The following is a 24,897-nucleotide window of genomic DNA, read 5'->3' as shown; positions in this document are numbered from 1 at the left end:
TACTTCATACATGTTCTCTATCAAAAGAAGGGCATTTCTGAAAATGTCCTGATATATCTCAGTAAACTGTTGCCCAGATCAATCAGCACCGTGATACTATGATAAAATCAACAAGTGGTTGTTGTTTGGTCGGGTTTTTTTCCAAAAATACACGCATTTATCAGCTTTAAAGAAAGAGTTGTCCTTTGTAATGTCTGTGGATTCGTTTATAGAGGAGACCTCAAATATCCCCATTTTTCCTTCTTATACTAAAACAAGGTCTGCAAGTCGATTCTAGAAATTAAGCTTTTCTGCATTAAAACATAAGTGTACCTAGTTGTTTCATCACGTCTCTTTGCTCCAGTTCCCATTTGTTAATAATTCTATAAAGATAAAATCATAAGTGATAAAAGAAATTTTACAAAGTTGCTTAGTTGTTAAACTAAACAAGTCTACCTGTCATTTTTTTTTTTTTTTTTTTTTTTTGCAGTATGCGGGCCTCTCACTGTTGTGGCCTCTCCCGTTGCAGAGCACAGGCTCCGGACGCGCAGGCTCAGCGGCCATGGCTCACGGGCCCAACCACTCCGCGGCATATGGGATCTTCCCGGACCGGGGCACGAACTCGTGTCCCCTGCATGGGCAGGCGGACTCTCAACCACTGTGCCACCAGGGAAGCCCCTGTCATTTTTTTAGAGTTAAAAAAACCTTAACATTATAATGAGTTGTTCTTTAATATAATTTTCAATTCTATCCTGAAGAAAGATGACAGCAGACTTCAATGAAGAGGTTACATTTCAATATAAACTTATTTCAAAGTTTGAAAGCTTTGCTCAGTGTCAACAAGAGAAAAATGTTATTAAAACAATAATACTTAACTGCGTAGAGCAAATAAGCCACTGATTAATCCGTTTAAAACGCATGGTTCAATCAAAATATAAAAAACAGTAAAAAGTACTTTTTTGGGCGGGTCGGTTGCTTTGCTTTCTTTTATTTTTTTAAAGCAGAAGAAACCCAAAACTATAGACACAGAGATAAGTTAATATTTATCCAAAATAACTTATTATGAAAGAATTTGGTTTTAACTCACAGTTTGATGCTGTTTACATTTTAATGTCTCTTCCCATGGAAGCCCATGACATAATCTTAAAAGTAAAATGGAACATATCGGGTATGGATTTTAATATCAACATCTGGAAAGTAAAATTCTTCCATAGCAAGTATCTGTATTACTCCTCTCGTTCCAGTGATATCAGGAATATAAAAATGTAAAGAGCAAGGTCAACATAGTCTAATCATTAGTTCCAGGCCACTTGGAATGTATCTTATCAGGTAACCATTCTTGACTCCAACTTTTGTTTCTACCTATGGCTTTCTCACTTTCTCTCCCACATAAATGGGATACTATTTTTTTCCCACCTGCGAACACAGGAGAGGGGTTAGGTGGTGTAGGTGTAGATGATCTGGGCTCCGATTGCTGGGCTATAAATCCTGACCTGTCATTTCTCAGCTCTGTAACCTTGGGAAAGTGAGAAAATCTTAACGGGGCTTTGAAAATGGACTAAAATAATCCATGAAATTCTTAGCACGGCGTCTGACACACGAGTGAAGCTCCTTTTCCACACAGTTGAAAACTCAAATCCAGTAACGAATATATTTTAGTATTAAGTAGAGGTCAGTGCATTTATGTCTGACTCGAGCCTCTGCGTTACCTAGAGAGGTTTTAAATTGAATGTGTTTCTGATGCCAGGGATGGGACAGGCTCTGAAATAAGCCTCTTCCCCCCGGCTCACGGCCTTGTGATGCACCTGTTGGGAGCATCTCTTCCGCCTCCTAGGAAGGGAAGTCGAGTCATCCTGCCTCTGGGCCTGCCTCTACACCTGGGGAGTGGGACGAATCCTCTGATGGATGAACTGGGGACGAGTCTCCTCAGCCCCTCCCTTCTCGGAGCGAGCCTCCCTGCAGAGACCACAGCTTGTCCTCCTCCTGCCTGTCCTGAGCCTTGTCTGGGGGGCCCCTCACTTGGGAGACCTCATCTGACTCATAGGTGCCTTGGACTTACTTGGCCAAACTGCCTCATGATGGGATAACTTTATAAACCCTTTCAGCCACCACACGCAGTCACGTCCTCTGATGCATCCTGCATCCCTGATCGGGGTGATCTGGCCTCCGTCTTTACTGTCTGATTACCTCTCAGATGGTCCAGAACCCAGACGGTGCTTTGTATTCAGGGAACCCTCAAATGCTCCAATGTTAGACGTAATCTCCATCACCAGGTAAGACACAGGGTCAGAGACAGGAAGTACCTTCCTCAAGGTCCCACTGCTTAGATACAGCAGATTTTGGGCTTGACCTCAAATGTTTCTTTCTTTATGTATTTATTTATCTCACTGAGACATAATCTACGTAACACGAAATTCACACTTTCAAGGTGTACAAGTCAGTGCTTTTTAGCACACTCACCGATGTGTGTAACCACCTCATCTCCTTCCAGAATACTTCCATCATCCCCCCAAAGAAACTCCATATCCACTCAGAGTCATTTCCCATTTTCCCCTCACCTCATTCATCCAACCACTAATATACTTTCTGTTTCTATGGATTTGCTAATTCCAGACATTTCACATAAATTCAGTCATACACTGTGTGGCCTTTTGTGTCTGACTTCCTTCACTTAGCATAATGTTTTCAAGGTTCATCTCCTTTATAGCATGTGTCAGGATTGAGGCCATATTTTAGATAACAAGAAATCATTAGTTTTATACTTGAGAGAAAAAATGAATATTTGTATTTCCTACTTGAGGAAATTTTGTTACGATGATAGTTATTGGAAACCATATATATCAGTTTAGTTTAAAACATGGAATGTGTTTAAAATAGTATCTTTGGTCTCGTGATGACAAAGGGAAGGAAGAACTGACATGGTCAAAATCAGAGGGTTTTCATGCCTAACTCCTTGCCGTCCACAAGATCTTTGGTAAATGTTGATACGCAGCTTCAATCTTCTAACTTTTGCTTGAGAGACAGACTTAATACTGATTGAAAAATGGCTGGTGACTAGAGAGGGTGACAAAGGAGAATAACTAACTCCTCAAGGACCAAGGTCTACGACTTTATCACTAGGGAGAAGGCACTTACAGCTTGCTGGGAAGGGCTGGAAGGTCAGGGATGATCTCTTCATAGGGTTCCTCTTGGGCCAAGGTCTGAACACAGGAAGACTCTTGCATTCTTCCTTCCCAGGCAGACTCGGCTTTCAGCAGCATTTCCTCAATAAACTCAGACGCGGCAACATCTACGAGTAACAATAAGGCGATCAGAGCCAGTGAGTGGGAACATCCCACAGAACTATTTACTTTCAAGAATTCTGATATGTAACATGCTAAAATTTATCAACCCATGAAGCAAAACAAAAAACACTAAAAGTTTATGGTGGGAATAAAATGGCAGTGCTACTATTTTTAAAGACTATTTTATGTTACATCAGTGGCATATTTAATTACATGACATAATATAAAATGACATAATATAAAAATAATACGCACTGAGTGGTCACAGGTAAAATGTGAAATCACTGAGAAGCTAAGCTGGAGAGAACTTAATGTCGTTTTATTCTCCGTGAAAGTCTTCCTTCAGCCTGATGAATGGGAATCAAAAGAGGAAAATAGGGGCTTCCCTGGTGGTGCAGTGGTTGAGAGTCCGCCTGCCGATGCAGGGGACACGGGTTCGTGCCCCGGTCCGGGAAGATCCCACATGCCGCGGAGCGGCTGGGCCCGTGAGCCATGGCCGCTGAGCCTGCGCGTCCGGAGCCTGTGCTCCGCAACGGGAGAGGCCACAACAGTGAGAGGCCCACGTACCGCAAAAAAAAAAAAAAAAAAAAGAGGAAAATAGCTATACCTTCCCAAGGACTGGGCTCTTATAAAACATGCAGTAAGCATTCTATAAGCATTCTACTAACTGGGTAGCTGTACAAATAACTACTCAGTTGTGTTTTTAAAACAGTGGGTCTGGCCTCTCTCTGTGATCTGGGGGGATTTCTTTTTCAATGTGAAATAAAAATAATTATATTTCCTTCCAAATGACATGTGAACAGTGACATCTGAACGTATTTGAGCAGCAATACAGCTGTGCATTAATCAAATTTACACTTACTCACAACTGAAACTGAAAATCAATACGTCCTGAAGAAAAATCACATGAATAGCAACTAAGAACCTAACGGCTGTGGCTACTCCTTTCCAAGCCCCACGACTAAACTGCGCGACCTCTTGTGTCCGTGAACTTCAGTTACGTGGCTTCGTGGGCTGAGTGAGGTAATTCAGCCACCACAGGAAGATATCGACGCCAGGATTTTATCATCATTTGCTTTAGATTAAATCATATCTACGTAATGAGTAGGAAGCAGCTCAGCGTCCTCTTCTTGGGAGATTATTTCCATACCAAGCAACAGCTATACCTCAAACTGCTTTTATCCCTCAGATAATTTTTTTTTGTCCACTTCAAATTCAAGACGCGCAAAATAACCAGAACATAATACAGTATTACTCAGCCATAAAAGGGGTCATCTGTAGACACGTGGATGGACCTAGAGACTGTCATACAGAGTGAAATAAGTCAGAAAGAGAAAAACAGTTATCGTATATTAACTCATATATGTGGAATCTGAAAAAATTGGTATAGAGGATCTCATTTAGAAAACAGAAATAGAGACACAAACGTAGAGAACAAGTGTATGGATACCAAGGGGGAAGCGGTGGTGGGATGAACTGGGAGATTGGGATTGACATACATACACTATTGATACTCTGTATAAAATAGATAACTAATGAGAACCTACTGTATAGCATAGGGAACTCTACTCAGTGCTCTGTGGTGACCTAAATGGGAAGGAAATCCAAAAAAGAGGGGATATATGTATACGTACAGCTGATTCACTCTGCTGTACAGGAGAAACTAACACAACATAGTAAAGCGACTATATTCCAATAAAATTTTTTTTTAAATATATAGCAGTGATGATGATTTTCATGTGCTCGGCCACAATATGGGTGTCTAGTTGATTGCCTTCTGCACTATCATTTTAAGTGGTTCCTTCTTCTTGTTGTTGGTATATCCTGCATCTACCTGAAACGAATCAACAAATGTTTACTGAGAGCCTACTGTGGTCCCATCACTGTGTCTCTCATGACCAACATGGCGTGGAGAACTGATTATACTGATGCTAGGCTTTGCGTGACCAACGTGGGCAAAATTGTCTAAGAGAGTCATCAGACACTAGGCCTGTGGCGGCCAGGGCGGAATCTAGACCAGACGCTTAGTCACGCCCGGAGCTCTGGGACTGTCATTGTCAATTGCCTTGAGTGTCTGTTTTGGTGAAATTGACCCTAGACTTAAAAGGTCAAAGTGTGAGAGACAGAGTCCATGCAGTCCAGGGTCAATGATATATTCCATTCTCTGGGAAAAAAGCCAGAAATACGATCTGGAAAAATGTGATCTCCTGTTAGATCTAGAGTTAACAGAGGACGGGGTTTATATGTACAATAAAAATATTTTTGAAAAAAGATAGGAGAAAGCTACAAATTTCTATGTACTCTTCCAATATTTACGATTAGGCAAAGTTTTGTAGATAATAGTAAGGTCACTACCCTATTATTAAAATTAGCGTGGTTCTAAAGTTTGAGACTATTAAGCCATCTTATAGTTTGTTAAATCTTCAATTTATTTTCAGCAAATAAGATCAATAAACATTAAGCAATGATACTTAATTCCAATAAAATAAGAAATAGAGCAAATCTCCCATTCTGTCTTAAACGGGAGGTTTATCGGGTAACTATACTCCTAGAAGCGCGTGAAATAAGAAATCTCAGGTGTGAAGTGCTTTCAGGTTAGTAGAGATACAAAAACAAGAAGAATAAGTGTATTTATGTTATTCAGATCAATTAATACCTTCAACATTTTTACATTATTTTGTTACTTATGCAAGACTTTTCTCTTTGTTACTTAGAATTCTTATTTTTAATATACCCAAAGTAACTTACAGGTAGTAACACTGTTGTCAAGTTTTAAAAACTAGAAAATGAACGTAGTACCCACTTTTTAAAAGAGTGGTAAAAAGGACTCTAGAAAATTTCAAAAAGATATTGATTAAAAAATAAGTAACATTAAGATTTTCAAAGTTTTAAATTAGGTTGAGAATGGTAGTCTCTATTGCTTGCAGTATAAATATCTGCACAGAAAAAAATACTTTTCCCATTTAAAAATACCCTAATGAACAAGCATGTATTTGGTATGGTGAGAAACTAGTTAAATAACAGAAAAAATATATTTTAAAGTAAGTGACACCGCAGGAATCACTGGCCGGGAAATTTAAAGCCCAAAGAGCACATTGCAATGAAGTCCCTGTAAACTTAACTGCTCTCTGACAGGTACTTGTAACGTAGCAGTGCACAGGAGTTTGTGAATCAGGCTTGAACTGGGCTGGGTTTCACAGAGCATCTCAGGAGAGGCTGACTCACTTTGGAGCTGTGTCAGAGATGGGTCAGCAACGTCAATATGATGGGAAGAAGACAGTAACTGCTCAGGGGTCCGGGATGCTCACAACCTACCTGAAGCCTTCTCCTCGTTGCAGTTCAACAGGTGTGGATTTGCCTGATGCAGCAAAAGAAGTTTCACCAGGTTTGCCTGAAACATTAAAGGTAATTGAAATAGGAAAGATTATGCTGGATACTTAAGATTCATCAGTAAAGAATCCAAAGTTGCTATCCTCCAGGGGCACTGGTGGAATGAGAATGCATTAGCGTAACCTGCTATGCTAAATGTTTCTTACTCTCTCCATTTCCTGGTTTTTTTTTTAATGACATTCAAACTGTTTTATCAATTAATGCATTCAAATAAAAAATTACTCATCAAGTGGGTTAAGTCGTTGAGGATTTGAAAAGGTTCACTTAACGCCTTTCACATCGATTTTTGGGCACCTAATGGGAGGAATCACATGTTACAGTGTGTTTTGTTTTAATTTAACAATTCATGAAAGTCACACTTCTTGTTACTGCCCATCCATTTACAGCATCATGGACAATATGAACCTAAGGTCTAATGGACAATTAGAAAAACTTCATCTCAAGTTATAAGAATAAAGCAACTTGATGAGAGATTAATATATTTTTTAAAGTTTATTATAAAATACATCGTACATACAAAGCATATGTATAAGGGATAGGTACCGTTGAAAGAGCAAATAATGAAATAGAGTCCAGTGCACCCAAGTTCTTTAAATGTCATTCATAGTGTGTTTGTGTGTTCTTTTCCCAAATTATCCCTGTTCCTACTTCCCAGAGTTGACCACCGTCATGAATTTTATGTTAACCAATTACTATGTTTTCTTTGTAAGCTTAGACCTTACTTAAGAAGTATCCCTAATCAACACATCGCTTTGGTTTCAGCTGTTTGTCTCATTTATAGAAATGAAATCCTGGTGTATATATTCTTCTGCGCTTTGCTTTCATGAATTAACATTGCATTTTTGAGGTGATGGGTTTAACCGAGCTCCATTTGTTTGTTTGACTGCACAGAACTGCATTGTACAAATACATCACAATTTACCCACCTTCCTCTCAGTGGACATTCAAGCCATTGCAACCATTTACCTATATTTAAGAATAATGTTGCTATAACTATTCTAGTTTATATCTCTTAGTGTACACGTTCAAGAATTTCTTCAGGATAAATGTACTTAGGACTGAAATTGCTGGCATACAGGTCTGGTCATGTACAACTGATGAGATAGCTCCAATTTTTTTTTCAAAGAGTTCAAGTTTACACTCCCACTGCCAACCAGAGTTCCTTTTGTTCCACATTCTATTTAATAATTTTATGACCAGCTATTTACATATTGCTAGATTCACATCCTCCCTAACACTTGATATTGTCATTTAAAAACATTGAGCTACTCTACTGCGAAAGAAGTAGTAGCCCAGTACAGTTTAACTTGCATTTCCCTGCTGACAACGACACTGCACATCCCCTCATGTGCTTTATTTCCATTCTTGTATTTTCTTTTGTGAAATCTGTTCAAGATTTTTTTGCCCATTTATTACTGAAGTATTTTTCTTTGGATTACTGATCTATATGTTCTAGATACATTTGTCAGATATAAGCATTACCAATAATTCCTCCCATTCTATGGCTTGCCTATTCATCTTTTTAAAAATGTCTTTTGATGAACAGGATTTTTAAAATTTGTTTTACTTCTGTTTATGCATAACTTTCATATATATATATTTTTTTTCTTTAGCTGTTAGTGCTTTTTAGGTTCAAATAACTCTTTGCCTACTCAAAGGCCATGATAATATCATAATACATTTCCTTCTAAAAACTTTATAATTTGAACTTTTACGTCTATGGTCCATCTCAGGTGAATTTTTGTAAGTGGCACCTAAAGGTACTTAAGGTTAATTTGGGTCCAGCATCCTTTGTTTCTCAGCAGTATTTGTTAAAAAGACTATTTTTTCTTATTGAACTGCTTTTGAGGCAGTCTTGAAATAAGTAAAAAAAACTTATATTCTTGAAAAAAGTATCTAATGTTTTTCTCAAGATAATTTTGTCTATATAGGTCCTCTGCATTTCCATATAAACCTCAGAATGAATTTTCAATTTCTGTGAGAAAGGCTGTAGTATTTTGATGGGGATTGCGTGAAGTAAACAGATGCTAGATTAGCTTTACACGGCTGCCATAAAACATTACCACAAACTTAGCAGTTTAAGCAATAAATAATAACTATCTTACACTTCTGCGGGTCAGAGGTCTGACGCCGGTCTCACTGGGTTCAAACCAGGGCATTGGCAGCACTGTTTCCTTCCGGCCCCAAGGGAGCATCTGTGTCCTGACTCTTCCAGCTTTCGGAGGCACCCACATTCCCTGGCTGGGGGCCCCTTCTTCATCCCCAGACCAGCAGTGTCGCACCTCTCCGACCATTTCCATTGTCGCATTTCCCACCAACCCTCGGCCAGGAACGGGTCTCTGCTCTTAGGGGCTCAGTGATCACAGTGGGCCCACCTGGAGATCCCTTCCCACGTCCAGACCTTTAACTTAGCCACAGCTGCAAAGTTCTGCCTTGTCAGGTAACATACTGATAGGTTCTGGCGATCAGGGTGTGGACAGCTTTGGGGGCCACTATTCTACCTTCCATAGGTACTATTCTCAGCAAAACCCACTGGTGTCCCGGGGGGAAAATTAGATGGAACCTAGGGGATAAGATAACGTCTCACCTCTTCTTCTGTACGTAGTCTAGCTTCACTGGCTCACAGGGAGCCGCGGGCAGAAGCCTCGCACCCAGCCCTTCAGACCAGAGTTCCTGGGGGCAAATGGCTGCACCCAGGACACCTCAGCTCTGAGGGCCGTGCGCAGAAGCACCGCCCACCACACCTTGTCCAAGATGGTGGTGGTGGGCCGTGTGCAAAAATCTGCACCCGGCACTGGAGCTGTGAGCAACGAATGCACCTGTGCTACCCGCCCCCGCACAGAACTCCAACCCCTCCCACTGAGAGATCCCTATAGCCAGCCACACCCACACCTCTCCGTTCTCCAATCAAAGAATAAGCTTCCCCACAGAGAACCATATTCCATATCCTGTAATAAACCACAACGGAAAAGAATATGAAAAAGAATATATAGATCTACAACTGAATCACTTTGCTGTACAGCAGAAATTAACACAACACTGTATATCAACTATACCTCAATAAAATTTTTAAAAAAGAATAAAGCTTCCCTGTGCTTCCGAACCCAACTCGGTCCTGTTCTATTGGTGTCAGCAGGCCAGGCAGGAGGACCCTTGTTGGGGCCCAACTTGAAAGGGTCGGTAACAGGATCTTAACAATAGTCACTGTCTCAACACGTGAATATGGCTTACCACCTCATTTATTTAGGTCTTCTTTACTTTTAAATTATATTGTTTATATTTATATAATACGGTTGTATAGTTTCCAGTGTAGAAATCTTACATGTCTTATGTAAAAACTATTCCTATATATTTTGTTTTTAATGGTATTTTTCTTTTTAATTTTGGAGATTCCTTTGGAATTTTTATTCTTTCTCTTTTCCTATGTTTGTCTTTCCATTTCTCGGTTTATTATATTGACTAGAAGGGGACTGGCTTTTCTGATCTGTGGCTTTGTTGTTTCTGTGACGTTTGTCAGTCATTCTCCACCCATGCAAGCACTCTGCTCAGACACTCCAAAGCATCTCCCCAGCCATCAATCACTGCTCTTGTTAGTATTCTCATTGTAAAATTAATTAGATTTTAAACAGTTTGTGCCATTGCTAGCTTTCCCACAAGTCCACTGCAAATCAGTGTTTGGTTTTACAGAAAATAAAATATATCAATAACACTTAAATCATGTTACAGCAGACTGCTTATATTTAGGGTTTATTTTTATTTCCAAATATATACAGTTTACTAAAGACATAGATGCTCTCTCGAAATCTGAGAGACAGAATATATAGAGCAGGGTCCCAGGACATCAAAATGGGTATAGAAAGGAGTTTTGTTTTGTATCAAAAATTTGAGAGATTTGCTTGCTTTTCAACCATAGGAAAAGAAGGGAAGAAGGGAGGAAAGGATGGAGGAAGGGAAGAAGGAAAAGAAAAAAGCAGGAGGGAGGGAAAAAGCAAGGAAGGGAAGGATGAAGGGAAGAAGAAAAGCAGAAAGAAAAGAAAACATGCGAAGCCAAGAATTATGTAAGATTGCCCTTGTTTTTCACAATTTTGAAAAAAAAACAGCAGTACCTAAAAGCTTTCATTTTATGACAAAAATGTCCGATTGTAAGAGAATCTAACAATTACTTTGCATTTCTAAATTTAATTCACTCTTTACAGAACTCCAAAGAGAAACTTGGGCAATCTCTCTGCAAATCACCTCTCTCCACAGCTTCCCCTGTAACTGCAGAGAGCACTGGAGTGGTCAAAGCAAATGGTTTCCTACATGAAAATCTATGACCACAAAAGGACTTCCATTTTCTTTGGGGCCTGTAAAAACAAACATTCATGTGTGGAATGAAGAAGATTCTCTCACTTGGGGAATTCCATTTTTCTTCAAGTCAGTATTTCCCACGTGCTTCCAGTTAGAAATCAGTGAGGCGTGCCCCGGAACTAAATTAAGCAGGGCAAGTACTGATTTCAATTTCAGAGTAGTCTGCAACGTTTGTTTTAACCTCAGGTAAGATCTTTAGGTAAATTACTTCAGTGTGAGTAGGTAAAGTGTGAACCCAACAAAGATTCATCTCCACTATTACAAGAACTTTATAATCACCAAAACTATCAGAGGGTAAGGTGGCTGACATTCTGTGTGTGTGTGTGTGTGTGAGTGTGTGTGTGTGTGTGTGAGTGTGTGTGTGTGTGTGTGTGTGTGTGTGTGTGTGTGTGTGTGTGTGTGTGAGATTCGGGGTCTCTGTGTGTGTCAAAGGAGGCCCTGCGTGGCTGACAGAAAATATATTTAAGCTGAAATTTAAACTCACACAAATTACTGGCTATGGACTTTGCTCATTCTTTGGACAACTGTATTTCGGTTTGGATAAATTCAGCAAAATTAATTCCTTGATGGTCATTTAAATTACTTCTTTAAAAAGTAAAAAAAAGAAAAACTGAGCATTCAGAGATAGTCAAATTCCTAGTCCAGAAACTAAAAGAGATTGTTTCACTTAATAAAGAGAAATTATGTTAAACGTCTTTGGGAATTCAGAATTTGCATATCCTACACTCATGGGTTCATACTCTACATCAAAATGGGTAAATGCCTCTAACTCAGAGCCATCTGAAAAATTTCAGATCTAAAATATAAAAAGATTCCTCTGATGAACTCTTTAGACTATTAAAGAGGTGCTGCCCATCTTGTTTTGCCCTTCATTGAACTCCCCCTCCACCGTGCGTGATCTCTTTGAGTCACCTATCACAAATCTCTATGTCCAGCGCCCCCCAACGCCCTGCTCATGCCCAGGTACTCCTGGATATCTCCTTGAGGATTTCTCCTGTTGGCCCACCACTCTCAAGGTGTGTGCTCACCCACTGTCTCTTCACACATGTGTTCAGTGATGCACTGAGACAGACAAGCATCTGCTAAACCAGGACATTCGCTGACTCTCTCATGAATAAGTAGTAACTGAGTGCTCTGTGCCAGCCCCGTGCAGGTAAAGAAATAGACATTGTACCTGCACTCAGTTCTCACAAACTAGAGGGTCAATATGAACAAGTATAAGAGATAATTCCAGCATGTGATAAGTGATGTGGTATGGGGGATACAGGTGCTACGTAGGGTGCATGACGGGGGCATCACACTGGGATCCAGGAAGGTAGAAAAGACAGCCAGTGAACTGACAACTCAGGGGAGTCCTGCAGGGCAGGGAAGATTTAACCACTCAACAATTTCAAGAAAAGCAAAGAACATGAAAAGGATGTACATGGTGGCATATTCCAGAAATCGAAACAAGTTCAGTATAGCCATGTCCTCCAACCTGGTGGGGGGAATAGGAGAAAAACAGCGGTAGAATTAAGCAGAATTCCTGGCCCATGGGGACTCTTGTGTGATGGAGTAGGTGTTTCATATCAGCAGCAATGGAAAGGATGGTGGATCGAAGAGTTCTATTACATTTACATTTAGAAAGCTCGCTGTAGCCACGTTGTTGAGAGTGGAGTGGAGGAGGGGGAGAGGACTCTATTAGGAGGCTGATGAGCTGATCCAGAGGCAGAGATGCTGATGCTCTGGGTGAAGGCAGAGGCAGAGAGGATGTACAGATTAATCGGTTGCGGTTATAACTCATACAGCTCAAAGCTATTCACTAGGGAGGAGTCTGTGGGCTCAGTGGCTTCTTAGTTATGGGAGAGGCAGGAAAACGACAATGCCCAGGTTTGTGACGAGTAAATGGTGACACACAGAAGGGACAACAGACTGGGGAAAAGAAGATGATAATTCCCTTTGTACCCAAGTTGGGTCTGAGGGCAGACTGATAGAGATTACCCACCAGGCAGCGGTCCTCATGGGCCGGGAACTTGAGAGAAAAACAAGAAAGGGCTTTGGGGGCTGTGATCATGTAGAGCATTTGAAGTTGCAGGTGTGAGATTCCCTAAAGACGTGTAAACATTGAGAAGAGAGGGAACCTAGGATCCAGCACTGAGTTTATCAATAGCTGATGCTCAGCGGGGTACCAGAGAGTGTTTTTTGTTTTTCTCAATGGAAAAAGACATATCTAAAGAATAAAAACTCTGAATATATCTCAATTCTTAGGTACTTGGGTAAAATGTATTTAAGAATACAAACGACTCCTTTGAACATCAAGATATGCAGGTTGTGTGACTCAAGATACTTTTGAAGGGAAGGAGATTTAGATTTTAGCATTTGTACAATTATTTACTTATCTCTTGTTGTAGCATTGCCAATCCTATTATAAACACCAAAAATATGTACAAGGCTAGAATAGAATTTTATTTTATGTACAACTCGTAAAAAGTTGTAAAATCAAAGGACTTACTGCTCACGTAACTTATTCAGTTCCTAGTTTTAAACGAGAACAGGCATCTCTTTTTTTCTCACCGGAGAAGTTAATATATTTATAAAGGCAAGTTTTAAAATATGTATGCATGTCAGTTATAAATCCCAGTATACACGTCAGTTATAAATACTGTTATAAATTATGGACTGCCTTCTCCAAAAGGCATTTATACCTGTAAGATATTTATAAGAAACTGAAGTTGCGATGAAGGTCTGTAAAAATGCCATTAGTCTCTCTAAAATGTTGGCATTTCTAAAGTTTTTTTTCCCTGAACTGAGGTGTATTTATTTACAGTAAATTTCTTTAGAGAATTATAAATCGCCCATGCCTATAAATTGATACCCAAATAATACCTCTTTCTAAAATATCATTTCCAAAATGAATAGGAAATGGTATTTTTACGGGTGAACAATTTTTAAAAACAATTCAAGACATCCTATGGTATTTTCTGGACAAAATAATCAAGATACAGTTTACTCAAAATCCTCTATTAACAGAAATCTCTCATTGTTTTTTGAGTCTAAATCGAGGAAGAGTATTCTGGGTTTGGTGTCATGTGTTCCAATGGAAAAGCCCCACTCTCTCTTTCAGTGTTAAAGCTTTGCTTCTAGTTCTTGGCTGGTGGATTTGTCCATTCAAGCCCTTCCGCTGCTCTGCTGGACACCAAGAAAGCATGCTGGGCAACACAGGTAAAGTCTCTGCTGTGTTGGAGCTTACGTTCTGGTGGAGACCCCATTGGAGTAGGTTTAATGGAGCAAAGTGGAAAAGACATATGATCTTCAGACCCTCTCCTTGGCACTAAAATGTTGAAGGATTTAGAAAATACTGAATTAATGGCGAGTCATTTTCTAGAGAAGCAGAGGGTAAAGGTGAGATTGGTTTTTAAATCTGCCTTATCTGTACACTATTGGTGGCCATTTCTGGAAAACTGTGTGTTGGACATCTGTCTCTGTGAATCTAGCAGCTGGATCAATTGACCTGGACACATGGGCACAGATGGTCTGATGCATTTACCTCCATCATTCTCACCAACCTTCCAAGCTATGTAAAAATCCCCTTTTAACAGAAGTTGATGGTTCTCAGTGATTGAAGACCCTGGGGCCAGGCTCTAGGGAGGAAGAATCAGCAAGGCTGGTTAGGCTCCTACAGCCAGCGAGGGCTGGCTGGTGCTAGAGCCAGTGCCGGGCCATGGAAATCCTCAGAGCAAAGCTGGTTGAATCCCCGAGATGTGCAGAATGACCTATGGTGTGTATGTGTACGTGGGAGGAGTGTCTGGGAAATAGAAGACAAAGTAGGAACCCCCCTAAAATTATGTTTTTTAAAAGTTGGGGTCAGATATTGTGCAGCTGGTTTTGAAAAAAATGCAGCAATTGGGAAGTGTTTCTTCATTAATTTACCATTAATCATTAATAAATGGTAAGCGCTGGGAATGTAGCTGGTACACTGGGAATACGGTAATAAAAACATTCACCTTAATTGCTCTGCATTTTGCAAAGTCAATGCACCTTTTGAATCATATTTCCCATATAAGTTCATGACTATGTTTCTCTAGGCTGAAAACATAGTTTCAGAAAACCCAAAGTTTGGGAAATTTTTGGAATGTGACAGGTAATGGCGTGGAATACCGATATCCTCTACCTTATCCATCAGTGATTCTTCTATCTTATGGCTTTTGTGTGACAAACGTTCCAGGAAGCTTTATGAAGGAAGTAGCAGTTGTATTGGGCTTATGTGCCTTACATCAAGTTTTACAGGTCTTTCATAAATAAGTAATTTTTGTAAACAGAAGCAGTTGTTTTAAAACACACCAGCTTAGATTGATTTCTTACTGGTCCTCTCTGCTAATTATAATAAACCCTGGAAATAACAAGCAACCCAAGAAGAACTCTGAAAAGTCCAAGGAGAAAGGTGACTCAGGACCCACAGAAGGGTGAAACCATGGACGGGCAGGGTAGCCTACGTCCTTACACCCAATAGAAGAAGGCAACCCTGGACCCAGTGTTTCCCAGCCCAACCCAGCGACAGAAGGGGGCCCAGGTAGAGGCATCCCTCCCCCTTTTAAACCATGTCTCCCTGACAATATCAGGTGAATACAGCACCATGACCCTGCTAACACTAAGCGTCAGAGCAGGCACTCTTTTTCCACTGAGACCGAGATGCCCCTCCCCAAAGAGAGACAAGGGTGGCTGGGGAGGGGATGGCACCTGCAAGTGGGGGGGGGGGGCGCATACTCCAGAGGCCTCCAGCCCTGAAAGTCCTTTGTCCCCGTGGAGATTCTCCTACCCCACCCAGAGACACGGGGCAGCCTGGCCCGAGGAAACGCCTTCTACCCCTTTGGGGACACCAGAAGAAACCAGTAGGAACTCCAGGGGCACCAGATAAACCAATCATACCAAAATAATACCTGGAAGGGTCTGAAAATTAAACTGTCATTGGATCCACCTCCCACTCAGGTAGACTGGAACCTGAACGCTTAACCTAAGCAGGGTGACTGCCTGCTAAAATAGAAGATGTATATAGGACCAAGATTCTCCTAGCAACATAGCCAAAATGTCCAAGAAGCAATTAAAAATCTCTCATCATGGTCATAACAAAATCAGAAAATCATAATTTGACTAAGACAATTAACTGACACCAAGAGCAGGATGAATCATGCTGGAATTATTTGATGACGATTTTAAAGCAGCCATCATAAGAATGCTTTAACAAGCAATTACAAATTCTCTTGAAACAAAGGATAAAATAGAACATCTCATCAAAGACATAGAAGTTATAAGACAGAACCGAACGGAAATCACAGAACTGAAAAGTACAACAGCAAATAAAATGCATCAACTCATACCAAATATTTCATTTGACCTGCAGTTAAATAAAACAAAAACCATACACTGGGTCCTGAAAAAAACCATTTAAATGTCTGGTAACAGAAAAGTGACATATTTAGTCCAAGGCATGTTTTTAAAAAATTTTTGTTAAATCGAGTCCTATTTCCCCTGAGTCGATTCTCTTACGAAAGTGGTTAAAGGGAAACAATTAGCTCCTCTTTGCAATGATACCTGGTCCAAAATCTAAAAGCCCAGTCAGTCAAAGTGAAAAATTGGTTAAAATGATTCATTCTAGTTTGGTAGTGTTCTGCTACATTTTCACTTTCAGATTTAGCTCCTTCCAGAAGCAATCTCTGACTACAAGGGGCACATTTTGATAATTTACTGATTACCACCTCATCAGCACAGGCCAGTAAGTTGTGTTCAAGGAAAGAGTACTTGCTTATATGTTCACTTCTCTATTTTTTACAGATGACAAAACTTCTCACCCAGTGTATCCTGGGATGCTGCTGTGCTAGCATGGATTACTAATGTCCTGATGGTATACTTTTGATGCCCCGATACTCCTGGGATCCTAGTGAGACCTGGGAAACCTGGACTCCTGAGGCCAATGATTGCAGCTACATCCAGCCGTATCTCATGAACCCAACCATTCACTTATGCACACGCTCACTTGCTAGAAGCACAGATTTGGAGTTGTCAGTAGCCTGATAAAAATATTTACTGAATGAATGAATCTTTTTTCTGAATGAATGAATCTTTTTCTACAGGAAACGTCATCAGAACAAACAACGTTCTTATTAGTTTGGAAGACCTTCCCAAGCAATATGCTTTTCCTACGATGCTTGAGATGCAAATGCTTTCAATTTATTCAACAGTTGCATGACTCAAATTGTATGATGGATATTTTGCACACTGGTTAGTATCTAAGGGATTTAACTTACTATAAATTCTGTGAGTGAGATTGTTACCACAAGCTAATGTTTGGACATCAACAAGTTTAGCTTAAATCTCCATATATATGTAACCTGAGTTATATTTTCTACTATTACCACTAAGACTTTCTCTAACATAACATATTATGTATTTTTTGTAAATCAATTGTAACATTAATAAAGTATTATGAACACCGCTGGATCACATTCACCCATATAAATTATTTAGAAGTTAAAGTTTGCTTCTTCTTCATGGTATATTAGTATCTAGTGAGAAATTAGTTTGTGCAGTAGTAACTCAAGATATATTAGCTACAGCCAAGCATCAATTCAGAGAAAGAACTCTGCTACCCATCCTTCATTCATTAAAATGAAATATAATTTATAGAAAAAAATAAAATATAAAATGTAACTTTGCTTTACATCTACTAACTCTAGAAAACAAACACAATTACCCTAGACTCATGAAACTGTACACTGATAAGAACTATATAATATTAAGAAAATAGTATTAAGTCCATTCTATAAAGAATGTTTCTAAGTTTTGATTATTTCTCCAATGATTCTGACTACAACACGCAGAGTTCTGAGGAATGTAGGCTATGAATGTGTCCTTCTAAAAGTAAATGTTTTCTTTCAACCACAAACATATTTGTTTAGTAAGACGAGTCCATTAAAAGTCAAGTTACATAATGTTAGTACATAATCTGAAAACAAAACAAAACAAAATATGAAATGATGCATTGATCATAAAATAATTCTTTAAAACTAACCCAGAACATTATTTTACCTGGCCGTACTTTGCTGCCAAGTGGAGTGGGGTCCAGTACTGATTATCTGCTACATTGAGATCCCCGCCATGTTCCAGGAGAAGACATACCACTTCCTTGTAGCCACTTGCACATGCCATATGCAACTGCAACGAAGAGATATTTTGTCATTTAACTTAAAAAAGCAGGGACAGCAATGTAGTTTATTCAGTGGTTGAAAGACACCCATTTAATAAAGTATCAGATCTAAAACACAGAGACCTTTTAAAAAGAACACATATGTAATTTTATTGGGTACGAGTGGATGTCATCATTCTTTGAAAAAAGGGTTATAGGTTAATTATTTATTATTTTCCTTCTGACCCTGACAATGTGCACTTTTCCATGTAATTCCTATTTCGCTCTCCAGTGCCCCTTTCTACTATAATCTGAATACTTGTAAATACAAAATATAATATCTCAGTGATTTACCACTTCTTGTCCCAAAGTCACACGTGTACTGACTAGCTCTAAAATTCCAGCCCTGTATTTGGTGTTACAGGAGGGGGACTCAAAGATATAAATGACCACAGGAAATGTGATCATTGCCATGGCTACATACATGTAAAAGGGACAGGAGGGGCTTCCCTGGTGGCGCAGTGGTTGAGAGTCCGCCTGCCGATGCAGGGGACGCGGGTTCGTGCCCCGGTCCGGGAAGATCCCACATACCGCAGAGCGGCTGGGCCCGTGAGCCATGGCCGCTGAGCCTGCGCGTGCTCCGCAACGGGAGAGGCCGCAACAGTGAGAGGCCCCCGTACCGCAAAAAAAAAAAAAAAAAAAAAAGGGACAGGAGCAGTAGAAAGGATGAATTAATGCCAACAAGCTCTAAAATGATTATGTAGCTATCATTTTAATATTCTCCCAGTTGAGTTTCTCAATGCAAACTGAAGCTTAGAAATGAAGCCTCAGGAACTACCATGATGAGATCAGGGTTTGGAGGAATTTTTCAAATTTTCCTATGGGGGAATTCCTGTTTCTTGGCAACAGGTTTTATTTGTAAGTAAATTATCATCATCCTCAATTGAAACTAGGTTATTAAGTAACTACATGGTGCAATTTGTAATCATAATAATTAAGAAGAGGAATCTATAAGGAAAGGAAAAAGAAGAACTAATTTAAAAGTAGTAAAAACAACTTCTAGGTTTTGTAGCATGGAATCTTGTAGCTCGACTCCTTGCCATTTTTATTACAAAGACAAGATTACAATAAAGTCAAAAGGGCTTATTCAACATTAATTTTGATAAAATTCAGAAAAAAGTTTGCTTTTCTACCTTTGGACTTAATTATGCTCTTCAATCTACAGTGACGTTTATATATTTATGTTTTGTATGTACTTTCAACTACATTAGAACAACAAATAATTCAATCTAACTTGAGGTATAAACATTAAGAGATTGTCACACTTGGTTACACACAGAATTCATCTCGTTGACATTCCAGCAAACCATCCCTAGAATGATGTATCCACAGCTATTTTAGAGAAATATGATTTTACGTATTTTCCTAAAGAACTCATCTTTCTCCTGCTTCTAAATTTATTTCATATTATTTGAATAATCAGTCAGTGACTGGCAAGTTACCCTGCTATATGCACTAACATCTGGATTTCAGATGTTCACTTGTAGCATAAGCCTGCATGAAGAATGGGTCCACTGGTTGGTTAGCGCCTCATACTAAGATGCGAAGTTCGTAGGATCAACCCCTTCGTGAGTAGATTTGTTTTCCATGTGGCAAAACTCCGGTTCCACCATTCAGAACTTAGCCCAACTCTCACCCAAGTCATCCCCTGAGCTACTCACGAGGTAAAGACTAAAAGGAAAACCATCTTGGCTAACTTAGCAGCAAAGCAATACAAAGCAGGGGCTACCAGTGACATCTAGGGCAGCAGGCACATTTAATCCTCAGTTATCTCAGAATAAAAGCAAAACACCTAACTTTTTTTTTAAGTATGGTTGATTTACAATGTCATGTTAGTTTCAGGTATACAGAAGTGATTCAGTTTTATTATTTATATATATATATATGTATATATTTTCAGATCCTTTTCCCTTATAGGTTATTATAAAATACTGAACATAGTTCCCTGTGCTATACAGTAGGTCCTTGTTGTTTGTCTATTTTATATAGAGCGGTGTGTATATGTTAATCCAAAACTCCTAATTTACCCCTCCCCCTCTTTCTCCTTTTGGTAATTAAGTTTGTTTTCTATGTCTATGGGTCTATTTCTGTTTTGTATTTAAGTTCATTTGTATCATTTATCATATGGCATATGTGTGGAATCTAAAAAAAAGGCACCAACTTTGAGTCACTCCACTTCATCACAAGAGATAACAGAATATTTAAAAATCATCCTAGTAACATATCAGAAGTTTAGAGCCATTACTTTGATTCTACTGGCAATCAAGTTCTGTATCCTTAAGTCACTAGACCTATGGGTGGGTACCATTTCTCATCATGGAAGTTCGACTTCAAGTTAAAAATTTTTTAAAGTGTCTATTTTCTGGGCTTCCCTGGTGGCGCAGTGGTTGAGAGTCCGCCTGCCGATGCGGGGGACATGGGTTCGTGCCCCGGTCCAGGAAGATCCCACTTGCCACGGAGTGGCTGGGCCCGTGAGCCATGGCCACTGAGCCTGCGCATCCGGAGCCTGTGCTCCGCAACGGGAGAGGACACAGCAGTGAGAGGCCCGCGTACCGCAAAAAAGAAAAAAAGTGTCTATTTTCTGAAATGGAATTTATAGTCCTGCCTTGTCCTGACCATGGCTGGACGGTATCGGTGCCAGAATGTGTAAGTGTTGATCACATGACATCTTAGAATACCCCTCTCCTGCTATGAGAACCACAGAGGCAGTGGTTGTTCCCGTAGAGAATTAGCAACAGCTTTTTGGAAGCACAGTCCTCATGGAAAGTTATCGCAAGCTGGAAATCACCTACCCAGTTACAACACAGAACAGGACGTTAAAGTGGTTTCACAAACGTCCCGCATAAAAGTTCTACATTATTTCTTCTCTTCAGAACAACCGATGGGACAGTCACCCTCCCAATTTTGCAGCTGGAGAAGTTGTGGATTAGATCACTGAGGTAACTGACCCAGGGAAGCAGGGCCACCGTGGGCTGAAGCCACGTTCCTCTGCATGTCCAGCACTCACATTTTGAAACAGCAAAGGCGAGTGGACATCCAAGTTGGCCGGGCTACAAGGATAACGCTGCAGTGTGAATGCTCCTAACAAACGTTGCATTCACTCCACAATTTATTTGTTTAAACATGCAAATGTTCTTCCTGCAAACCTCCCCTGCCTCACATACCAATTCGGTATTATAATGTGCGTCTCTAGAACACGTGCACAATTTACACACTTGCTTGTTTCCCCTGGCACACCAGCGAGGTTGGCATGGCTGTGTGTGTGAAGCGTGGCTTATTGCCACCTTGCATACTAATGATGCGAAGCTCACAGGATCAACCCCTTTAGGAACAGATTCGTTTCCATGTAGCAAAACTCCAGTTCCACCATTTAGAACATAGCCCCACTCTCACCCGGTCATCTCCTCAGCTGCTTATGAGGCAAAGACTTAAAGGAAAACCCTCTTGACTTGCTTAGCAGCAAAGCTAGCCACAGCAGGAGCTACCAGTGACGTCCAGGGCGGCTGGCACATTTAATCCTAGGTCATCTCAGAACAAAAGCCAAACACCTAACTCTGAGACATTCCACTTCATCACAACAGAAGATTTTAAAATCATCCTAATAAAAAAATCAGTGAGGCCTGACTTCATGCAAGTTGGAAGTTTTCATTATTATATATGTCCAGACACTCTAATCTCTAAATCGAGGCTATGTACGGTGACAGAAAGTAACCACAAAAGCTTTATTCCCTAGATGTGACCAGAAAACTGATGACACTGGCTAAGTCTTCTTCCAGAAGTAAGGATGAAACAGTGCTACCGAAATTTAAAAATAGGAAACGAAAATAAAATTGCTTGATATTTTGCACTTCATGGATAATTATTTTCCAACAAACCAAGTAAATATGGCTCAAGGCCAGATGTGATATATCAAATTCTGTGACAAGACAGGAAAGAACCAGCTTCTTGATAACATATATACTAGTTATCAGTGCTTTCAAAGAGTATTTATGAACCTGAACTCAGGAACTCCTTTTCATATGCTCTGTAACGTGGCTTTTTTGGGGGGAACTCTATCCTTTTCTGAAGCTTTTGTTTTCTTTTAAGAAGAATATTAACATAAACTAAGAGATCTTTTTAAAAGAGCTATCTTGGTGGTGGGAGGGATAAATTAGGAGTTTGGGATTAACATATACACACTACTCTATATAAAACAAACAACAAAGTTCTCCCGTGTAGCCCAGGGAAGTATACTCAATATCTTGCAATAACCTAGAGCAGAAAAGAATCTGAAAAATAATATATATATGGATAACTGAATCACTGGGCTGTACACCTGAAACTAATACAACATTGTAAATCAAATATACTAAAAAATTTTTTTAATAAAAATTTTTAAAAAGAGCTACCGGGCTTCCCTGGTGGCGCAGTGGTTGAGAGTCCGCCTGCCGATGCAGGGGACGCGGGTTCGTGCCCCGGTCCGGGAAGATCCCACATGCCGCGGAGCGGCTGGGCCCGTGAGCCATGGCCGCTGAGCCTGTGCGTCCGGAGCCTGTGCTCCACAGCGGGAGAGACCACAACAGTGAGAGGCCCGCGTACCAAAAAAAAATAAAAATAAAAAATAAATAAATAAATAAAAAGAGCTACCTTATATTTGGTTTTTTTATTGCATGTTCCTAAAAAAGGAAGAAAAAGCAACATAAAAACCATCTTACTAGGAGTTGATCCTCCTTGAGTATTCTGTTAACAGTTTCACCTCTTTTGCACATACAGCGTAACAGCGTGGGGCACTGTGCCTGATTTTGAACCACAACTGACATTCCAACTCAGGATGTGGAAATCCGTCTGCGGCCAAGACTGTCTTCTTATCATGATCAGCAACAACAGTCAGGAACACACCATCCACATGCCCTTTACAGAAAGACAGCTCCAGGAGTGGCAGCTATTAACATAATCGACCAACCAACTCAGACAAAAGAATCAAAGAATCTGCTATTTGCCAAGTGCTGTGATCCTCAGGGAAGGACTTCCAGTTCACTGTGACTTTCTTCGTACAAAGCGTCACAACCTCAATAACAAAACAAGATTTAGTTATTACAGAATAATGATATGCCACACTTGTGTTCTCTGTTCAATAAAAAAAGTGACCAGGAATGTCAAAATTGCAGATGGTTGAAAATGATAGCAATTTATTGCTGTGTATTGATTCTTTTAATAGCTTATCTTCTGAGGTATGCAGGTCCTTTTATTGAGCGGGGATTGAAGCCCATGTGCTGTTTTTATTTAGCTGTGATTTCCAAAAACAACAACATGAAGTTGTAATATCTTCTGCCAAACAAAGAAACACAGACTCCACTGGGTTTTTACTACGCGTTAGATATGTTAATTAACGTAGTTCCTGCCTTAAATGAGCTGTTAATTAAATAGCCCACTCTCGTCTGGATTTTGACCTCACTGTTCCACCAAAGCCGTCCCGATGAGAAGACCGAGGACGCCCAAGTTACCAAGTCTGGCAGCTGAGTCTCCACCTCCGTCTCCTTGACCTCTCAGCAGTGTTACCTTGATAGTTAATCATCCCTCCTCCTCACGCTTTCTTTACTGGGCTCCCGGGACATCTCATATACTCTCGGTTTTCCTCCCATCTTGGGAGTTCCTCTTCGCATCTCATTTCTGGATCTTCCTCTTTTCCTGCGCTCCATGGCTCAGTCCCCAATCCTCTTTCCTTCTGTATCAAATCAGTGACTTCATGCAGGGTCAAGGGCCTCAACAGTACGTACGTGCTAAAGGTCCCCAAACTGCTTGTCCAGTCCAGGCATCGCCCAAATTCCAGACTCCAGTATCCAACCACAGACTCGGCACCTCCATGAGGTCGGCCAAGAGGCACTTTTAACTTCACATTTCCAGAATCCACCCTGATCCTCCCTGCTCTGAGCCCGGTTCTGAGCCTTCTCTATCTCATTCGGTGTCAACTCCATCATTCCAGTTGTTCAAACTAGAAATACCGTAGTCATTCTCAAGTCTTTCCATCCTCTCTCATCACATTCCGGTCAGGAAATCCCAATGGACCTTCTTTCAATGTAGACTGAAATGAGCCCCTTCTCGTCACTCCAGCATCTACCATCTTGGTCTGAGTTGCATTATTGCTTGTTAGATTAAAGCAAAAGCCTTCTAACTGAACTCTCAGCTTCACCCTCGTCCTTTGACAGTCCATCCTTATCACAGCAGTCAGAATGAGGGATTCTTTTAGAACAGGAGTAGGATCCTCTCTTCAGAGCTCTTCAATCTATTCTCATCTCACACAGCGTAACTGCCACAGTCCTCGCACAGGCCCACAAGATGCTGTGTGATCTGGTCCTGGTTACCCCTCTCCTCCTGTTTTCCCTGCTCACCCACACTAGCCTCCGCGCTGTTTATCAATCACACCATACCTGGCTCTGCCTCAGGGCCTTTGCACTTACACCATTTAGCCTGGAATGCTCCTCCTTCACACCTACAGTGTGTGCAGACTTCTTTCAGGCCATCACTCGGAACACTTCTCGAGAGTGAGAACTTACCTGTCTACCTACGCAAAATGTCAACTGTATACCCAGCATGCCCTGTCTTGTTTTACTATTTCTCATTTGCATTTATTATTAGTAATATGCTATATATTTAGCTCATTTATGTTGTATATTACCTGTCTTCCCCCAATGAAAT

At 40.3% G+C, this 24,897-nt stretch overlaps 1 protein-coding gene across 4 annotated transcripts in view; it reads right to left on the bottom strand.

Annotated features, from left to right (window-relative positions):
• MYO16 (myosin XVI) overlaps positions 1 to 24,897 on the bottom strand; it is a 530,197-nt gene that overhangs the window by 288,226 nt on the left and 217,074 nt on the right. For all 4 annotated transcript variants that reach the window (XM_030856764.2, XM_060288080.1, XM_060288082.1 and 1 more), the window contains exons 7-9: positions 18,066 to 18,191; positions 6,579 to 6,654; positions 3,115 to 3,268 (exon numbers count right to left, since the gene is read on the bottom strand). In XM_030856764.2, coding sequence (XP_030712624.1) covers positions 3,115 to 3,268; positions 6,579 to 6,654; positions 18,066 to 18,191 — 356 coding nt within the window. The remainder of the gene's footprint in view (positions 1 to 3,114; positions 3,269 to 6,578; positions 6,655 to 18,065; positions 18,192 to 24,897) is intronic.

The sequence above is a fragment of the Globicephala melas genome, chromosome 18 (assembly GCF_963455315.2).
Source record: "Globicephala melas chromosome 18, mGloMel1.2, whole genome shotgun sequence".
NCBI classification, from domain to species: Eukaryota; Metazoa; Chordata; class Mammalia; order Artiodactyla; family Delphinidae; genus Globicephala; species Globicephala melas.
The sequence above is the reverse complement of the archived record's forward strand: the minus strand, read 5'-3'. Positions and strand labels throughout refer to the sequence as shown.